Raw genomic sequence first — 21,346 nt, 5'->3', positions numbered from 1 at the left:
GCATTTCCACAACCCCAGTGATGGTGTGGTTTGGCTCAGAGTTTGCAGTTCCTTGGGGAATAATGAAATGCTTGTGTTGAATGCTGAAATATGAGAAACCACCTGAACATCTCAGCAGTTTTCATTCTTTTTGGAATTAAAAAAGAAATGCTGCATATTATATTAGTGTTGTTGATTACACTGGTACTGTAAGTGCTAAAAGGCAAGTTTTACATTCAGTTCTATTTATATATGTACAGCTATTTATCTTAAAATATTGACCTAAACGTCCCAGTTAGATTTAATGTTAGTCTTACCACCAGTCTCCTTAAAATACATATTGATCTACTTCGGTAATATCAAAATGAAAGCATGTCATATGTGGTAGCTATATACTGTATAAAATGATGCATAATAGGGATAAAGATTATAGCATGTTTGACCATTGATAGATTATAATATCATAATGATATTAAATTCGGTATTTGTAATATTTACTATAAATAGTTCTATTTGAATTTATCAGTTATATAGATGTGACAGCCACATATTAAGGCTGGATTACCAACCAGGAAAAGCAGGCAACTGCGCAGGGACCCCAGACACCTTCAGGACCCCCAAAAGACTCTATTTGGGATTTACATAAATAAATTCATCACAAATGTTTGATAAAGAATTTTTCCAGAACTGTTTAGCAACAACAGCTGTAACTGGTACTCCACCCTCTATCTTGCGACCCTGTGACTCTGTGTCCAGATTTATTTTACAGACTTGCATTATTTTAGTTTATGCTGAGCACATTTGTTGTAAAATTGTGTTTTATCAAATTGCTTAACTTTTTTCTGTGTCAAGTAATTAACACACAGAAAATCTTGGGCAATGTCAATGTAGTATTATCCATCATAGAAGTACTGTTCGGCTGCAGCCAAGGATTATTTTCTCCAAAAATTGATGATTCTGTGTATAAAATGCCATCAAATAATGAAAACAACATATTAACATATCTAAAGTTATTTTTTAAGTTTGATGGTGAGATATTATTTATTATTATTATTATTATTATTATTATTATTATTATTATTATTATTGAACATTGTAGTAGGCCATAGTAGTAGAAATGTGGCGCCCCCTTGTGTCTTGATCTTGAAATTGTCAGTCGTTACGTCATCAGAGCGACGGAAGCAGTTTTCCTAAAAAAGACAATTCTGGCTGATTCATTGTAGTCAGTCCGTTTGGCTTTGCTGCCCACAGAAAAACATAGTCTTCTTAACATCTGACAGATTTGACAACAGGTAAGTGGAGTTACAGTTTTAATACAGCCAGTAGCTTCCATAGAATACGGTGAGATGGAGTCAGTGTCAGTAATTTGTTGCTGCTTTTCTGGTGCGAGATGGCACAGGCTAAGTTAGCATGAGTAAGCTAACAGCAGGCTAAAGCTTTCAGTAACAGCTAACAACATCAGTTATTGAACCGAGCGATTTAATGTCACTTCGTTAATATATTTAAGTGACATAAAGTTACATAGAAGTCTATATCTTTTTGTTAACCCACAGCAAAACTCAATAGATACTGATATTAATCAAAGACCGACATCTGCCTACTCGGCTTCTTATGCGGTGTTTACGTGACTATGGGTAAACCAGCTAACTGAAGCTACCTAGCTAACTTTGATTGCTAACTTTAGTTTTATTCAGGATTTCTTCCTTAAATAAAATAATAATGCCATGAACTCAAACAAAGCATCAGTCAATTTAAATTTTATTTCGGTCTGCAGTCAATAAGATAAGATAACCCTTGTGTTGCAGCAGCACAAGCACAGAAATAACTGCAGATACACTGAGAAATAAACGTAAATACCCTTACAAGTACAGTGGTGTTCAAAAGTCTGAAACTTTACGAAAGGAAAATGGTTACGCTTAGACACGTAACATGGTATAAAGAGCCGGATATTTTTGAAAAGCAGAAACCTTGAAGTCTACTACGTAAGCCAAATGTATTCTGAAATCTTTGTATTGAATTTGTCCAAAAATGCTCTTACATTTACTTATTCCTGGTCGTGAGTGTATATTTAACTGTAAATATATATAACTTATGAAAAACCAAATGTATCTCTCTGGTATCTGATGATTATACAAGTTGTTGGTCAGCTCTATATAGTATATAGCTGTTGAATGCAGGCTAATGACTTTTTATGTGTCTGTTTTAATAGACCCAGATATGGACCGGCTGCTGAGGCTTGGAGGTGGAATGCCGGGGCTTGGCCAGGTATTACAGCCATTTAATTTTCAATAGATAAAAGAAGATGAACAAGTGTTTCTAATGCTTCATAGCATAACCATGATGGGCAGAAGTCAAACTACTTCTCAGATTCACACCTTAAATTACTTTTAAATGTAAATGTGTCAGTGCTTATACTTTTAAAATGTTGTTAGATAATATTTAAAAAACATTTGTTTTGCCACACTGGAAACTTCTGTCCATAACACTGATGGGATCATTACTGCATTATAATGTTTCCAGTATTTCATAAACATTAACAAGTCTTGCATGTTGACACTCAAATCTCATGGTTTAGCATAGCCTGTCACAAGATTAAAGGATACAAAGTTATATCCCATTGGACATTACATGTAATCCAATTCCTAAACGACAGCTGTATTGTGGTGATTAATCTGAGCAACTACTATATTTGAAAGGCCTGAACAACTGGTAAATAAACTCTGCTTTGACTCCTCAGGGCCCCCCAACAGATGCACCTGCTGTGGACACAGCAGAGCAGGTGTACATCTCCTCTCTGGCCCTGCTCAAGGTAATCACACGTCATCTGCACCAATCATTCTCTTTCAAAGTTGTGGTATTCATCTTTGTATTTTGAATAACACTTCAATACACTTGTGAAATCTCATTCATCAGATGTTGAAGCATGGGCGTGCTGGTGTACCAATGGAGGTCATGGGATTGATGCTGGGAGAGTTTGTTGATGACTACACAGTGCGAGTGATTGATGTGTTTGCCATGCCCCAGTCAGGAACAGTATGTATTCTCCTTAATATCATTATGCATCATTAGTGACATAACATACAGTATTTGATAGCTCTGCCATGCCTAATGATATGTAGTTCCATAATAAATTCTTTGTGTGCTGATGTCAATAGCTCTACAAGTCTGTGATGCTACATTTTGATTTTGCTCTATGTCACGAAATTATGTTTTTGATTCTCACAGGGAGTGAGTGTAGAAGCAGTGGATCCTGTGTTCCAGGCGAAGATGTTGGACATGCTGAAGCAGACCGGCAGGTAAAACTTACACAGTTAAAATATTTGAATTAATTCCCATGGTCAGATTTTGCCTATACTTACAAAAATCCTGAAGTGTAATTTTTAGAATGGCAATTCTACCAAATTTTGTCAGCTAAAGCATCAATTAATGGTGCAGAAATTTTAAATGAAACCTTACTTTAAGGTGAAATGTAGACTGAATGTATTTTTTCCCCAAAAAGTAACTTGAAACATGTTTGCTGTCTTCCCCTCACATTCCTCATCAGACCAGAGATGGTGGTGGGGTGGTACCACAGTCATCCTGGTTTTGGCTGTTGGTTGTCTGGTGTGGACATCAACACACAGCAGAGCTTTGAGGCCCTGTCAGAGCGAGCCGTTGCAGTGGTCGTCGATCCCATTCAGAGCGTCAAAGGAAAGGTAAAGATGTGTGGCTGCTGCAGAAATCCTTAAATCAACTGTTCTCAATTTAGGTGCATTATACAAGATAAGCTATTCATTGGGAATTAAAGATAACTCACTGCTCAGTAAACTAGTTTCATGTGAGGCCTCTCTCTTCTTCAGGTTGTCATTGATGCCTTCAGATTGATCAATGCCAATATGATGGTTTTGGGTCATGAACCAAGACAAACCACATCCAACCTGGGTCATCTGAACAAGCCCTCAATCCAGGTAACACATTGTGCGACATACATCACCTTCGTTAATTCATTTCTTTAATAATTCCTGATGGGTATGGTAGAGTGGTAAGTGGTTGTTCCCCTGGTTTCCCCATAAAGATGAGCTTAGCTATTAGCGAACAGAAAAACGCAGCAGATACCATTTTGTTGTACCAAGGGAGAAAGCACACAATATCTAATTATGTAATGATTTTGATGGCACTCAGTCCTGTTCCTGTCAAAGGTCCAAACATAATTTAATCACAAGATGAAGTTGTTGAATATCAATTCTACTGTTTGAGTTTTTTCTTCTGTGTTTGTGGACATTCTCAGGTCAGAGCAAAGAGACTTTGCATGTTTTTATTCCTTGTAGTTAACGCAACTTTTCTCATATTTGCAGGCTCTGATTCATGGACTTAACAGACACTACTACTCCATCACCATCAATTACAGGAAAAACGAGCTGGAGCAAAAGGTTTGAGAATGCACTCCACCGGGATTTTAATATACTGTGTGTGTGTGTGTGTGTGTGTATATATATATATATATATATATATATATATATATATATATATATATTTAAAAGGACATGACAAACATGACTGCTATTATTCTTTAGATGCTGTTGAACCTGCATAAGAAGAGCTGGATGGAGGGGCTGACCCTGCAGGACTACAGTGAGCACTGCAAGCTCAATGAGACCATTGTCAAGGAAATGCTGGAGCTGGCTAAGAACTACAATAAGGTACAGCTTTTAGATCTGCCATTTAGGACAGCCTTTTTAAACTCCCTGGAAAGCGCATTTTATTCAGCTCTTCAGAACGGGGAACTAACAGCACAAAATGGAACAAAGGTTCTGGTGTGCATTAATTTATGAATGCAAATAAGTACATTTGATTAGAATATTATTGTTAGCTTTAATTATCTTTTTATAAGGAGGTATTAATAATCTCAATATTGACTTAAAAGATCATAGCAGTGTTATAACCCAGAAAATCACTGATCTGTGATTTAATTCAACTGTTTACTCTAGCTCAGCAGTCAGAGAATCAGTGAGTGTCTCTGTGCTGTGAGTGTTCAAAGATCAGAAACCCACAAGTTTGTTGACACTTGTTGATGCCTATCTTATCTCAACCGGTGCAAAAGATGCATGCTATATTTCCCTTATACAAGATTCTCAGGGTCTTGCATGACCTAAAATTATATTCAGTATTTCATCGAAGCAACGAAAAACTGCAAAAAGTGCTACATGCGTACAAATATGCGGCTCTTTGAGGTGTGCTCCTCCTCAGTACTGAGACGCTGTCGTGTTTCCACTTCAGGCTGTTGAAGAAGAAGACAAAATGACCCCAGAGCAGCTGGCAATCAAGAATGTTGGAAAACAGGTAACAAAGCCAATTTCAGATAAAAACATTGATGTATGCTGATTTATTTATTTATCTTTTGTAACATGACAATGTGCTACATTGAGGTCAGTGTTTGTGATTGGTGTTGATTAGAGGTACAATTAAATGAAAGAGAAGAGTGCATTGGCTCACAGTCAGATTTATTGTGTAGACATGTTGGTACAAACAGAATTAATACAATCAGAGGTCAGGTAACTTTGTCATTAAAGTTACTTAAAGGTTGTTTAAACAAAAGACTTTTCAAAACATTATGTGTATTTGTTTAAACCATCGTCATCACATCTCACTGTTCATGTTTTTTCTCTTTTCTTCCCAGGATCCCAAGAGACACTTGGAGGAGCACGTAGACGTTTTAATGACATCCAACATTGTTCAATGCCTAGCTGCCATGTTGGATACCGTAGTTTTCCAGTGATGGCCCTGTGTGTATAACTGTTAATATTGCAACCCATGTCTTCTTTTATATAAAATAAATGTATGTATGAAATAAAGACATAGGCTGGTGTCTGGTTTGAATTGGACAGCATGGTGTGGTACTTTATTTTGCTATCCAAGCAGCGAGTTGTAGTGCACTTGTAAATCACTTTGTAAATATTTTAGACAAATTAATCATTGACACATATGTTTTTAATACCTGGTGCATTTGTATTTCTCGGGATGAGTGATCCCCTTGGTGTTGTGACGTGATGCGCATCCTAACCACTGGATGGTGCAAGAGTTGCAGTTTACAAACTAGAAGTTGTGATTTTGAGGAGTTTCTACAACATTTCAGCCCAGTTATTGTTCCAGAGTTAAACAGACTTGTTGGGATTATTTGACTAGTTTTTAGGTTTGATGCAACAGTTGGTAATGTGTACCTTAGAAGCAAACCACTGATTTTTTTTTGCCAAAATCTAAAACTAAAAGCTTCGTATCCTCTATTGTAAACACTGAAAACTGGTAATGCTCCACCTTGAAACCACTGTGCATTGACGTAGTTTATGCTGCTTCTGCTGACTGTCTGAATATCAAAAATAAGATTCCTTCCCCTGTATTTGTCGCAGACATCAGCATAAAGTCGGTTACAAGGAGAAGGATGATGCAGGGTCATCACCTTTTCCCACTTTAAAGAAGTCTAATGAGCAAAATTGAACTGCCTTTTTCAGTTTATGTACAGGAGACAGACATCAGAAGTGACTAATCAGCACTGAGGGCATGAAAGGAATCCTAAATATTACAATAGTGTCGCTTTTGTAACCTTTTGTTTCAGAAAGGAATACGTTCAATGGAAAAGACATGATATTTAGAATATGTGATTGTTGTGTATGCATGTGTGCCTACATGTTGGGTTTGGTCTGAACAGAAGATGCTGCACAAACAGTTTACAACTTACCTGGATGATTGAGAAAGGCAGCTCTCATCTGGTACCAATAAAGGATCCATTGCAGATTGTGAACAATAGCTGGGTGTTGCTGTCAGTGGGAGCTGGGCCTAAATACCAATATCCCTCTAAGTTTATTACAGTTTGAAGAAAAAAGTCTCAATAATGGTCTCAAAGGATCTCAGCCAGATATGAAGCTTGTTTTGCAGCAACCCCAGTGACAACATGGAACATGTGGTCCTTCTCCATCCTGTCCAGTATATACTAACTTGACAGAGAGTTACGACAGATGTGGCCGCCAGCCATTATATCAACCTAAGGGGGCTTCAGGTTACATCATTTTTGTTCCTGACAGAAATCTTTGCAATGCACATGATGAAATTGGCTTTCTCTCGATGTGAATGAGGCTGTGAAATGAAATGAAACACCTCCCTTTGGTGAACTGCGGGAATGTGAAACCGGGCCCCACCATAGTCCTTATTATAAATTCAGAATCTAAAAGTTGACCCCTGCTGTATAGATCTCTCCGAGTTTCAGTGTATTACAACTGCTGCTTTTAATCAGTGTGGTAAAGCTGTTTCCCTAAGGCGAGGTTTTCTTGACGGGAATGTTGAGATGCTTTAGCAATGAGACTAGAACATTTTTATTGAATATGTGAGCGAGGAGTCTGGAGGAAGTGTCTAAGCATTTTCTGTGCAGTACAGTAGTAGTTTAAATATATCTGTAATGTAAAAAGGTCAGTGTAAAACCCATGTTAAAGAGTAATAATGATCATCAGCAGCTTCATCTCTTTCCATTAACTTAAACGTGAAACAGATTTCTGTGAAGCCAGTGACTGAAGAATTATATTTTGCTTAAGTAATAACTCAATGTAAAAGAGCTAAATTACAAGTAAAAATCCTGCATTCACATTTCACTCAGCCAGATCTGCTTAAGTTTAAAATTATACACTGTTGTATAGTTTAGTCTAGAACAATGCATCATACTGCAATTTTTATCTTCATTGGCATTACAACAAAAGCTGAGCTCATAGTGCAGCAGGACTACATACGAAAACCATCATAGAAATGTAACAGCAGAATGCACAAAGCAAAATAAATCACAAAGATTAGCTGAAAGGTTTATCCTTCAAGAATCAAATAGCCACAAGGAATGTACTTGTTTTGGAAAGCTAAGAAGTTGTTTTACAAACTAATCTCATGGTTTGCAGGTAAAACTTTAATCTGCCAAATAAGTTTTAACTGCTGAGATTTCCCTCTGAAATGTAGTGGAGTAAAAGTGTAAAGCGCATGTCTCTAAGTGCAGTACTTAAATGACTACATTGTAAATTGTAAATGTATTGTAACTTTCTCTCAATGTGTGAGGCTAATAAAAAAATAATTCTTGTGTGAAGTCATGAGAAAAATGTATAGGAAACTAAAATTTACAAAAAACCTAATACATATATATAATAGATATAATAGCTATAGTTGTTCGGCTTATAGTTGAAGTTACAGTAATGGTGACCTCGCACTGAAGATAGATGTAAATGGAAACAAAAAAGTGTGTATGAAAGTTGTTATTCTCATCGATTGCATGTACAGCCAAGTTTGTTCTTTTCAGCTTACCTCTAAATCTGCCTGTTTGTCTTAACTCTTTCTAAAAACTATGAAGTTCTTTAAGTCATCGCAAGCTATCTGCATGCGTTTGTGTGCTCCTGTGCCACATCCATTGTCTGTTTAAAGTGCTGAATCATCGCACAGTATTTTCATTCCAGCCAGCTGGAATCATTGAGACATTTTCAGACATGGCCTGTCCTGTTTGAAGTGTGAGGCGATGTCTCACTGAGATTACACACACACAAATGAAACCTGTGTGTGTGTTGTGCATAGAAGCCATGTGAGACAGCAACAACAGCACAATGTTATCTTTTGGGGGCTGTGATAAGAAACGTCCCCTCAGAAAACTTCACTGTAGCACAAGTCTGAACCAGGTTTTTTGTCTCTTTCTGACAGCAGGATAAGATAAGCCTTGACTATTGTAGGCTTTCTTTTGCTTAGATCAGTATGGTTAGTTTGCTGCCACTCTGTGTTTGTGAGTGCATGCTGTTGTTTTGTGTTTGACTGGAGACTCACTAATGCTTAAGTTGTAGTCAGACAATTCTCCTCCACCTGTCCAAACCTGAAAGTCTTTTCTCCTCTTCTTTGGTTTGAAGCCCAAAGGATAACCGTCTTATCTCATGTTCCTTTGTAGCGCTTATTTTGAAAGGGAGTGGTTCTCCCCCTGTTTTCCTCTCGTGGCAAACCACCTCCGAGCAGATGACTCCAAGGAGGAGGCTGTAAACAGCGCTGATGCTGTTTGGTGCGGCTTAAGAAGACTGATCACTCCCATGGGGCCACGGCCAAGTACACAACTTTGCCCTGCCTCAGTGGAAGGGAGCCAGAGGATGACAGAGTTCATGCTTTTTAAGTGCGTGCTTGTGGATGAACAGTAAAGAGTGTTGCAAAAATGTGAAGAGTCACAGCATGAAAAATGGAGATTTTTGTTTTTGCGAACAGCTTAAAATCCTTTGCTACTGAGTCAGAGTGTTGTGAAATCCAAACTGATCTGTTTGGGAATCATCTCGTTCAGTGTCAGAGTTTATTCTTGACCTCGGAAATAGCTGCTGGCAAAAAAACAATCTTGATTCATGTTTCATTTATTTGCTGTTCTGGAGCTTTTGATCATATCACATGGCTCTTGGGATGTTAGTTGGTAGATCCACCAATTTTGTCCAGACTGAAATATCTCAACAACAATTTGACGGATTGCCATTAAATTTCATCCACACATTCATGGTTCAGCGACATAGCTCACACCACATACAGGTCAAAATCTTGAACTGTCCTGTGAAATGTTAAAACATCTACTTGACAGATTAGTACAGAATTTGTTGCAGACATTCTTGGTTCCCAGATGATGAATCGTAGTGTAGTTGGTGGTCCCCTGACTTTTCCTCTATCAGGCCACCAGAAGGTTAAGGTTTGGGTTGAAATGTCTCAACAATTGTTGGATGGATTGCTATCAAATTCGGTACACACATTCATGCCCTGCTCACGAAAACAAAACGACTTTGGTGTCACCCTCAGGCGAAATTTCATTTTATTCAGTACTTTGGTTTATTCCCAAATACCTGCCAAACTAATGTGGTTCCCATCAGGCATGCAGAACATAAATGGAACTTTAGACAAGGTTCTTTGTTCTGCACACTAATTTGGGTGTAAACAGGGTGCATGAGTGAGAAGGTGTGAGTATTTTTGCTTGTTAATTATCGAACGAGTGTGAATTTTTGCACATGTTTATGATGTACTCTGCACATCTGGATGAACATCTCTTTGGGCTGATAAACACTCTCCCATCAACCTCGATCTGCTTTCACACGGCCCCCACAGAGCACTTTCTCCATCCCAACTAAATTTCACCTCTCTTCACTGCCTATTAAATGTCACCAAGCAAAGTTAATGCGGGCCGTTCGGGCATTTTAGTGTAATGCAATCTGTCAGACAGCTGCGCTATATCAACTCAGAGTCTGACTCCCTTCTTGTCTACCCCGGCCCATCAGAGATAGAGTGCCCTTAACCTACAAAGATCCTCACTCTCTCAGCACATCTGTTCAGCCAAGAGATAAACAGATCTGCGGAGCAGTTCATACCTGCAGGGTCGTCTGGCAAATGCTAATGTATACAACATGAAAAATGGTGCCTGCTACTGTGAGAGGGGGCATGACATCTGGGCTGTGTGGAATGTGGACTGTATTTGCATTAAGCTCTGAATCAAACACAGAGTCAGACAGAGGACGTGGATCATAGTTTGAACAACCAGTAATTGTTTAGCATCGGGGCTAGCCAGCCTCATACAACTAAACCCAAATGAAAGCATGAATGGATGGCAGAGATGGTGAAGTAGTCATGCTGCCTCTAGCATGCCAGTTTGACCACATTTCACCTCAGGAATATTTGGGGTATGACTAAATTTGTTCCTTAAAAGGGATGAATGAAAGCGAGTGGATTAACTGGAGCTCTGTTACAAGGCAGAATATTTTATAGGGGTTATGGAATGGCAAATGACGAACAAAATGAGAGGGGGCGGTGATGATTGAAGTAAAAGGGTAAAAAGCATTTAACCAAGAAAACATAAAATTCTATGAAAGGTTTGCATATACTGTAGGGGCTAAACATTGCCAGAAGCTGAAACGATCCTCCTTGATTTCTCTTCCTCTACACGAACATGTTATGGGAGCCTCTGACCTATATTTAGTAAAGTGCTATAACAATATAACAATGACCAGAGGGTGTAAAAGTCACAGTGCAGGGAGAGAGTTTGTGTTGGACTGACCTGCTCTGACCCCCACCCATTGCCACAGAAAGGATTCCTAGATGGAAAATAATTCATTTCTCTACTTTGACAGTATTTCTATACGTTTCAGGACAGGGAGCCTATTGTGTATGCCTCAAGCATCATCTCCTTGGTTTTTTCTTGACCAGATTATTTTCCAAATGCCACTCAACCAGATGTCGGACCTCCTCTTTGTAGCGTGTCTCCTCGTTGTCGGTTAGAAGTCTCATTATAGTAGTGTCGTCAGCAAAGTTAACTATAGTATTAAAAGAGTGGATGGGGCTGGGGTGCAGTCATGGGTGAAGAGGGCAGGTCTGGACATACAGCCCTGCGGTGCAGCTGTATTCAGAGTGTGTGGTTGCCCATTCTGACAATTTTGTGGTCTGTTAATGAGGAACTCCATAATCCATGGGCAGAGTTTAGCAGCTAATCCCAGGTTGTTGAGTTTGTTTATGGAGGATTATAGAACTGAAAGCCGAGCTAAAGTCAACAAATAACATCCTAACATATGTGTTTGGAAGCTCCAGGTGATTGAGACTGCATCCTCAGCAGATTTGTTCCGTCAGCAGGCAAACTGGTGGCTGCAAAGATCAGTAGGGGTTGATGGCCTTGATGATACAAGCCTCTCAATGCGCTTCATAACATTTGGGGTTAAGGCAACTGCATTATAGTCATTAAGGCTCTTAACTGCTGTTTTTTTGGGCACAGGAGCGATGGTGTTGGATCTTAGACAAGTGGGGACTATAGCCTGTTGTAAGGAGAGGTTAAAGAACCTTTGACTGAAGACCCTTTGTTATCAACTTTATGTTGCCATTATGTATTTATTTTTCACTTTTTAGATCTCTTGTTTTCTCTCTGTCTTTATTTGTATCCTGTTGTTTACAGACTCGTTTCCGTGTATATATTAATTAGGTAATCTGAAGCGATCTGAAGTGAATTGTGCTCTGCAGATGTTAGTTTAATGCAGCAGTGTGGATGGGGAACTCTTTGTTCTCTGTCCTGTCAAACTGTTTTAAACTGCTGATTCCCGGGAAACGGAAACACTGACTAAGAGCCCATTTGTTTCCAGGCATGTGCAAAAGAGCTCGGGTTCTGCAGGGAAGGCTAGTGGCCAAAGTTCAAACCTGTAACCATACAGAGACTCTACCGAAACAACCATTTCTTATAATTACGTGAAGTCATTTCCCCCCATGTTTGCCTTCTTTGTCAATGTTATGTAATGCAGCCATATGCTTCCAATCCACAGAAGAGAGTTAGGAGCAAATAGAAGCACAAGAATTTACCAGGAACTCTTATCTTGCAAAGCACAGATAAACATATCAGGGAATAGCTCACCCCCTTCAAAGTGTTTGTTTAAAGGTAGCCCTTCAGATATTGCATAGACAAATGATGGGAGGGAAGGGATTTGATAGTGGACAAGTAAACAAAGACCATCCGGTGCCATCCAGAACATGTAACTTCGGTCGTTCTTTAATGTTTTTATCCTGATGCACGACTCTTTCGAAATCAAAAAAGATTTTAGACCATAAATGAGCTCACTTTGTCTGCCCAGGGAGATGTTTTTGTTCCTCTTTGCTTTGTGTGTGTCTGTGTGTCCTTGTGTGGATTTCCGCGATTGTTGTGCCCTACAGTCTTTGCTTCGGTGGTTGTGGTACTTTAATGACAGTATCACCGTGCCTTGGTGTTGTGATGTTACTCGTTGCCCAGGACTACATTTCCACTCTTGCATGATGATGTCACTGTCCGCAAAGTTTCCACCACAGCAAAGGGCCTGCAGAGATGAAGGGAGTGGGTGTGTGAGTTTGTGACGCGCAGTCAGACTGGCTGCGTTTGCACAGGGAAGAGGGTCGTGTTGAACAGAGCCACAAGAGAGAGGTGCTGTTTTCGTTGGTCTAGTCTTCAGGGACTCACCGTCTGGGTCTGTGTTATTTAAGTCAATAACACACACACATACATGTATTAGAAAACAGGAAGCTTTCCGTTTTACAGTATATTTACTCTTCGTCCTTCAATTTATGGTTACATAAATTATTCTTCCTCTCAAAATGTCAGTAAGGAGATATGAAAAGTGGATAGTGCATGGGAAATGGAAAGAACTGCAAGAATGCTCCTATTAACAATTCTATTTTATTACATTCAATGGAATCGCAAAAAAAATGCACGCCTCCTTCTGTATTTAATCTATTGCAGTTTTATCTGCAGTGTTAAGGTGAATTAGTCTGTGGTAATGCAGAAGTAGCATAATAAAACATTGGCAACGTAAAGGCACAATCCATATATAGTGAGGAGGTATCACCACCATTCAAACTGGAAACACAGGATTAGAGCCTGTTCACATGAGATACCATTAAATAATAAATGATTAAATGATGCACAAACAACAGTAAATCTGATCCAAACACTGATCAAATATAGTTTTAGATGCATAATCTAATTATTTATGTTAAACAATTTTTTGAGCCCAGAGTAATAATTTACCTTAAAATTTACTAATAAGATAAAATTTTAGAATTGCAGATAATTCATTTTTTTTATTATCCAGGCTGTTTGAGGGTCCTACACATGTTGGGGCACCTGGCTCTTCTTCAAAAAAGAGGAAGACCTGGTGGGCTTGAAATTTTGTCCTTTTCCCACGGCAATATAATAGAATTTTTAAAGGAGCATTCTGCAGTCTCCTTACGAAGAGTTGTTTGTGTGGGTGTGTGTGGGTGTGTGTTGCACCTACACACTCAATGATTTAAAACTGTGTTTGCTTTGAAATTCTGCATTACATGTAAGAGGTATTATTTCATATTCAGCCAGAATTATTCATGACTCAAGTTAACTTTTAGGAAGCCCTTTGAAAAAATAATACAGGTTGGAAATTGAGTCAGACAGCCTTTCTGGTTTGCCTCAACCTCCTTCCTGTGATGCAGACAGTTGGAAAACAGCACCAAGTGAATCTGAAATGTCAGCGCAGGAGAATTTATTAGCCTAATATTTCTGCCAAATGTGTTGGATGATGACAAATGTGGTGTCTGTGTCTGTGTCTGTGCGGTTTGATGGAACAATTTGGAGCTGTTTCATCTGATAGGTAGAAAAGATTAGATGGGTTAAAAGACTAAACCACCAAATCTCATCAGTTTGAGACATTCCTTCTGCTGAGGATAAAACGCCAAACAGATGTTCTGAAAGAGACTCATGTGATGTCAGAATTTATTCTTTATTTATCAACTACTGATGTTTCCAATGTAAATACTGTCCTATATTAATGTAATAGTAATGTTGTAGAGTAAAAAAATCTTGTTGTTTCTTTCTTTTTAGCAGGCTGTAATATAAAGTATTGACTGTGTTCTACTCCTTTTTTTTCCCCCTAAACTTTTGTTTCCCAGAACTTTACCCTGTCAGAATTCAGTATTTACAAGAATACTAAAAGCAAAACCTATTTCTTCTTTTCTCTGAATCTTCCAAATGTCACTTCCTTATTCCACATAGCCTTCTCATCTTACACTGTACCAGCATGGAAGTACCAGTATGATGTACTGACCATTTTATTGATACCAGATTCACACTGTGATATGACACTGTATTACAAAGTGTTACCTTCTACTCTCGTGGACTCTGTGTATTTGTTTACTCAAACACAGCATGTTGGACTTACAGTAATGTTGCTCTTTCACTGGCGATACTTTGTTTCTTCCTTCCAGGTCACTTCACAGTTAGTCTTATACTCTTGTGGATCCAGGTTTATTTTTGCTGCGCTAATTTCTTTTTAACCATGCAAACAGCACGGCTCTTGGGATGACGGTGTCATTCTGCCTGTTGGTCTGTTGCTTGTTTTACAACTTTAGTCCAGATTGAAATATCTCAGCAACTGATTGCCATGACATTTTGTACAGACATTTATGTTTCCCAGAGGATGAATCTTCCTGACTTTGGTGATTCCCTGATCTTTCATCTAAGACAACCAGCAGGGAACATTATAATTTTGCCCAGTACTGTGGTTTATGAACAAATACTTGCAAAACTAATGACATTGCCATCACTCGCTGCATAGATGTGCAGCTGCATTCATACTGAGGGCAGAAGATTATTTGTAGAACAACAAATGTTGGAAGAATCCATAAGAAAGTCCTTTAAGATGATCAATTTGGATGCATGACAGTTTGCGTTCGTGCATACAACTGAAAATGTAAATATTATTGATTAATTTATAGATATATTGCTCTTGGAATCTGTGAACTTTTCATAAGTTTCATAATTATAACTTCCAATTTTCATACTTTTTCGCAGACTTTCCTAAATTACCTCAGAAACCTCTAGACTTCCTCTTTGGCTATAAGACACTCACCACAGACCGAAGCATCTCCACAACAAACACAAACGTTCACAGTGCGTCACCACCTCACTGCTACATTTGCAAAAACAGAAGTTATGTTTAGATTGTACTTATGTGATACAAATACTTCCGTGTCTAGAGGTCTTTTATTTCATTTCTGCAATGTTTAGTTCAACTATAGTTCAACCTGATATACTGTATCTACATAAATATCAGGAGAAAAGTTTGTTTTACATACAGCTTGGTATTGAAAGGTGGTTAATCACTGATACGTTTCTTCCTTTACCTGTATGTCTACGTCACGCCTCCTGTTATGTCACAGTCTCCAGTGAGTCAGATGAACAGCAGCAGATCACATAAGTCTCTATAATGTGTGAGCACGTGAGGATGTTCCAGCTTTACACCTTTAAATAAGTAACTGGCCTGGTGGTGCTGTGGTCTGATGTCATCTTCTGGATTCCTTCATGGGAGGATGAGCTGTGTAATTATAGGACATTAGAAATGGAGAGAGACATCAAACACACACATGCGTGCACATTACACACTGTGATGATGTCATGCTCGTCTCCTAGGACCTTTTGTCTCAATCTGTTTAATGGTCTTAAAAGCTGCAGGACGAGACAGATCACCCCCAGCTGACGGTTTGTGTTTTGTCTGACAAATAATTACAAAGTCAGGCAAAGTGGATGTGAGGCAGGGGTTTTTGAGGTCTGATTGTGTTTTGGTGCCTCAGGTCCTTTGTGATTATTGCAGCCTCGTTGTCCTCTTGCTTGTTGCTTTTTCTCGTAAGTACAGATCAGAAATTTCAGTTACCGGCACAACTGAGTAATGAAACAGTAAGTCATACAGCAAAATGTTCTGGCCTCATTACAAGATATTTTTGTTTCCAAGAGTGTGAGGGTGTTGCTGACATGTTTGTAACTGTATGTGCAGTGGGGAACTATAACTGTGTGCCTGCTGTGCGACTATACAGGGAAAACATTGGGAATCTCCTTCCAGGTCATTCTTAATGTTTTCTCCATGCAGAAAAATATTCTGCTGGGAAATAATGTAAATCGGCTCACCAGTGCTCCCATCCACAGACTGTGAGTCATTCTGTCACAGCTTGATGATTTTTGCTTTGTTTTTTTGGTACTGCATTGCAATACATTTAAGTCACAGCCAACCTGGAGCACTGTTAGAGCCTTAGCCAAATGAGACCTGGAGTTTACGTTTACAATAAGTCTTCTTTACTCGGCTGTCAGTCTGAGAAGTCAAAGATGCACTCCACTAAACTGTGAACAGTCACATTCAAGCGTCAAACACTCTGTAGGGTTAAAGTGTTGTGGTTATAGTTTTTGGCTCTCTGTGGCACAGTCAGTAAAACATTCTGGCATTTCCCTCAGAAAACAGCACTGTGGCAAATGATCTAAGGAAGGCTGCAGTCTCACATGGAGCCAAATGGAGAGAGAAGCTTTCAGACTGAGACCAAAAAAGGTAGTGGAGAGGAGTGAGTGCGGGGGATGGTAAAAAAAAAAAAAAAAAAAAAAAAGGAGGAAAGTATAATACAAGACAAGGTGGAATGATATTCTCACCCACGTGAAATAATTCTTTGATGATGCTGCTGTGATGTAACTGCCTCCACTTTCACTATTTAGACCACTGCCTCTTATTTTGAAAGACCATACTGCTGGTTTTCGTGTGTTTTAGCCAATTAACTACAAATTAAATTTCCTTTTAAGTGACAACATGAAAACAAATGTCCGTAAAGATTCTTCGTGATACATGAGGGTGTAATGTGACATGAATGTGTGAAGTGACATTAAATTTGCAGGAGCGATGTTACCTTGGATATTTAAGATCACACTTTACAGCCTCAACATCAGCACCACCCTACCAATGCTGAAGAAATGCCATTATATCCCTACTGTTAGCCACTGTTTGAATCATTGTGTGGGTGTGAACTGTGACCCAAGCTTCACTCAGCAGCTATAGCAGACTGCTCATCCACAGCTGCTCTACCCATCCTCCACCATCGCCCTCTCTGAATCAAGCCTCCCCGTCCCTGCAGACTGCTCATGCTGGCACGCCTTACATGGAGGCCAGTGTATCATTTCTAGTAGTGGTGTCAAAACAGAGTCCTAACACAAGTGTGTCTGAAAAAAATCAGAGCCAGGGAATGAAATTTTTTTTGCTGTGGTAGGGATTACGGCTGAAGTACATGCAACACACAAATGTGGCGGAGGCTGAGAACAAACATCTCCGTGCTTTGCAGACTGTGTTTGTTGAGGTGTCTGTGTATTTCTGTGCATGTGTATGTTTGTGGAGGTGTCTGACTCCGTGTGTTGAGGGGGCTGTGGTGGTCTGTACATGAGCACCCTTCGTTACTCAGACCTCTGGAAGTGCAGCTTCTCATATTCAAGCTGAGCAGAGCTGTCCCGGGAATGAGCCACACTGTGGTTTCTTTGACTTGCATCTAAAATTACAGTTTTTTTTTCTTTCTGTTGATCATTAATTCCCGTCATGTCATGCCATTTTATGTTAATAGAATCAATGGGGCTTGTCATGCATTTCCCAAAACAGGCTGACTTCCCCTGGGATGGGGCAGGTGGGCCTCCTCCTCTGTGCGGCCCCAGGTGAGCTGGCGCGTCCATGTCATCTAGACAGGAAGGAGTGAGTAATGGTGACGCTCACAGCAAGGTACACGTTTAATGATCTTCCCCCTCACTTGTTCACAGAGTGTGTCTGCATTATCAGGGCTCAGTTGCATAACATATTTAGGGGTGATAATAGGCATGTTTGTGTATGTGTGCGTTTGTGGGGCACAAAGTGGGTGAGTTTCGACAAAGGATTGCTGCTTTGGCAGGGAAATGGTTTTGTTTTTATTTCTCACAAGTATACATTGGCAGAATGAGAGGGAAAGTGCCGACATTGAGAAAAACACACGGCAGAGAGAGGGCGAGACGCCAAATGACATTTTTTTCACTTGCTAGGGTCTCATAAACCCTCATTCTGCTTCCCTCAGGGGTCGGCGCTGGGAAAGTCTGCTTTACATCAGTTGTGTCGTCAGGAAGTTTTAGGAGGCAGGCAGGCAGGAGTGCTGGAGTATACTCTGACCTGCTGTATACTATGGACCAGTCAGCCTACTGTGATCTAGAGAAAACAACCTATTGTCTAGTAAAACATAGTGAAACAGAGCATAATGGAAACTACTCACTCATTAAGAGTGAATGTTTTAAAAGGTGGGGTATTTTTCCCACAGGTAAAACAGCCAGGGGAAGGATCCAAATTGGCTCAATATTTTGGGCACAAACAGCTTTTACTGTGGAATAGAATGAATGTATTTACTCATCAACAACAACATCTTTGTGTTTTCTTTGTATATGTTTTGTCTGACTGCTGGGCATCTCTCTTGAATCTGCATTGGACTGTTGCAGACACACATTTCCTGATGGCCAGTAAAAGGTCTGGCCACTCAAAGCCCCTCTTTGTCTGCTTACCCCAGGAGCTTTTGAGGACAACCTGCTCAGTGAGAGATGACGAGGGAGGCTGGTTGTGGCGAGGGGGGCTGCGCACAAACGCACGTCGCAGACACACACCAAAAGTGTGAGCAACAAGGTTGACCAGGGTCAGGTCAGAATGATTCTCTACCTCGCTGCCTTTGGAGCTTCCTGTAAGTCCTTTGGAAATGTGCCCTGTCTGTGTGAATATCATCACCTTTCTACTGGCAGCTTAATCAGGAATTAATTAATGAGATGATTTGCAGTCTCTGTTTTAGAAGACAATCACTCATAGTTGGCGTGACAACAGGAAAAGACACAGACGTTTTCACATGGGTCCCAAATTCTGTGCACGTCCGCGAAGCTCACTTTGCAACACTAACAAAGTGTCTATTTTTTCATTCTGGTGGGTAAACAAGATGCAGACTTGTTTCCTCTACTTCTCCCATTGGCCATATTACAACCACAGTGCAGTCTGGGGAATTAACCCCACAGGAAAAGGACAGCTCCTCCTTTCCACGTTGAGTGACTACACTATGGCAAAACTGTGGACAGTGTGTGTGTGAGGGCATGAGTTAAAGAAGCACTGCCTGTTTCACGCAAACACACCAACATGGTGCAGAAAAGGAAACACACGTGTTACCCTCTTAAGGTCAAGCTTATTTACACCTTCTGTCATGGTGTGAAAACCCAGACAATGTTTCCACATCCCTGACCGAAGGTGAAGTGTCCTGAAAGACTGCCGTCCAGGAAATTGCAGCAGAACTAACGTCAGGTTTGACTGGTGGAGGTATAAACAGTGACAGAACTGAGGACACACAGCTGTCTGCAGAGGTGGAGGGCGTAGGTCAGCTTTCACAAAGCTTTGCAATGGGCGTGCCGTTCTTGGATCAGGATGGACCCTCGAAAAAGGTCAGAGAGGTGGAAGAGGTTGGAGACATCCTCATACTCTAGCGAAGCACCTTTTGAGGTTAACATTGCACTCAATCATCAGCACTTGAGGTCAAACGTAAAGTGGCTATAGTCAATTCTTTATATCAGCGATGACTCACATGACTACTTGTATGTGAAAACGGACGCTTGCGGAAAGTGAAAATTTGTCTTACAGAAACATGACTCCAAATTAATGATAATGTTACTTTACATCTCATGAATGTGTAACGGCCAACTGTGAACCATATGGACCATATCTACTGAAAAAGTGATATGTCAGTGTTCACAACTTGTTTCCACTTCCCTCAAGTGGCCGGAAAAACCGCCATGTCCGATTTATAAATCATTCATGTCGACATTCCAGCTCACAAGACTGACTGGAATTAAAAATGTATAAATTACATTAAATGTTAGCTCTCTGAGACCTGAAAGACTTGCATCTGGACTTGCAATTTGCTTATGAACTGGCTTGTGACTTGACATGGACTTGCCCTTTAAGGACAAGAGACTTGATTTGAGACTTTGCGGCTCAGCAAATCACTGTAGATTAAATGAATCTGTAAAATATTTTCTCTGATCCTTTCGCTCCTCTGGAGAACTCTTGATATTGAGGTTAGCTCATCTCAAGGGCGTGAGAGTGTGTTGTGTGACTTAACATATAATTCAGTCGATGAAGCACCGCCATCATCACCACCCTTCACTTGTCAAGTCAAACCCTTGCTGTCACTCTCCCAATGGCCCCACCCAATCTGGTTTCCACGGTAACTCTGTATTGTAGCACTCTGTTGTGGAATCTTGGAGAAGTGCTGCGTCAGAGTGTTGGTCTCTGTATGGGCCGCCCGACCTCTCAGCGGCCTTTTTTCATCAGCAGAGCAGCAGATGATCTTCACATCCTGTGCAGAAAATTCAGACTGATTCAGACTTGAGCGGTGACGAGGACCGCTGAGAATGCTGACAACCTCCAATTATGTTGCTCAACCATTTCATATTCTTCCTGTAGCTGTCTGGAGTATGAACTTCTGCATAAATGCATGTTTCCCATATCTTGTTTTCACGCCTCTGAGCGTGCAGCGCATTCTTCAGTTCATATTTTAACTGCACAGCTACAGATCCTACCACTTTTACTACTGCAGGCAGGGAGCTGGAGGAAAGCAGCAGGAAAACAGCCAGACATTGGGTGTGACAGACAGACAGTCATGGTCCCATTGCTTCTCATCTTGCCCTCCACCCTTCTGGTACATAAACCAGCCACCGTACCTTCCCAAATTCTACCTCCATTCTAAACCCTCTCAACTTTCTTCCCACCTATCACTTCACATATCCCCCCGCTCCTCCACTCCTCCAATTATTCCATCCAGCTGTGGCCTTCTGGCTCTCACTCTCCAAACTGCCCATCCACATTTGGTGAAGCCAGGGTGGAGAAAAAACAAGCGCTCCCAAGGCTCTACATGTGTTAAAGTTTGGCACATACTACAAACGCTTTTTTTAGATTTGGAAATTGTTGAAGACACCACACAACACAGCTGCTTTTCACAGTTCTATCTCTTTTAGTAAACTGAAGCACAAACACATTACTCATATGGC

General features: G+C 40.1%; 1 protein-coding gene across 1 annotated transcript; it reads left to right on the top strand.

Moving 5' to 3' along the window:
- The first annotated feature begins 1,153 nt into the window (after window positions 1-1,153).
- Window positions 1,154-5,840, top strand: psmd14 (proteasome 26S subunit, non-ATPase 14). Its single transcript, XM_056372732.1, has 11 exons — window positions 1,154-1,271; window positions 2,189-2,244; window positions 2,717-2,788; window positions 2,893-3,012; window positions 3,205-3,275; window positions 3,524-3,674; window positions 3,819-3,926; window positions 4,314-4,388; window positions 4,533-4,658; window positions 5,236-5,298; window positions 5,636-5,840. The coding sequence occupies exons 2-11, from the start codon at window positions 2,197-2,199 to the stop codon at window positions 5,732-5,734; spliced, it is 933 nt and encodes a 310-aa protein (XP_056228707.1). The 5' UTR covers window positions 1,154-1,271; window positions 2,189-2,196; the 3' UTR covers window positions 5,735-5,840.
- Window positions 5,841-21,346: the final 15,506 nt, after the last annotated feature.

Source organism: Seriola aureovittata, chromosome 1 (genome assembly GCF_021018895.1).
Source record: "Seriola aureovittata isolate HTS-2021-v1 ecotype China chromosome 1, ASM2101889v1, whole genome shotgun sequence".
Taxonomy (NCBI): domain Eukaryota; kingdom Metazoa; phylum Chordata; class Actinopteri; order Carangiformes; family Carangidae; genus Seriola; species Seriola aureovittata.
Note: the sequence above shows the minus strand (reverse complement) of the source record. Positions and strands in the feature narration are given on the sequence as shown.

Coding starts and splice junctions, on each gene's coding strand:
- psmd14 (XM_056372732.1), top strand. CDS start 2,197: ATGGACCGGCTGCTGAGGCTTGGAGGTGGAATGCCGGGGCTTGGCCAG. Junction 3,013..3,204: donor CCATGCCCCAGTCAGGAACA/GTATGTATTCTC, acceptor TGATTCTCACAG/GGAGTGAGTGTAGAAGCAGT. Junction 3,927..4,313: donor TGAACAAGCCCTCAATCCAG/GTAACACATTGT, acceptor TCATATTTGCAG/GCTCTGATTCATGGACTTAA.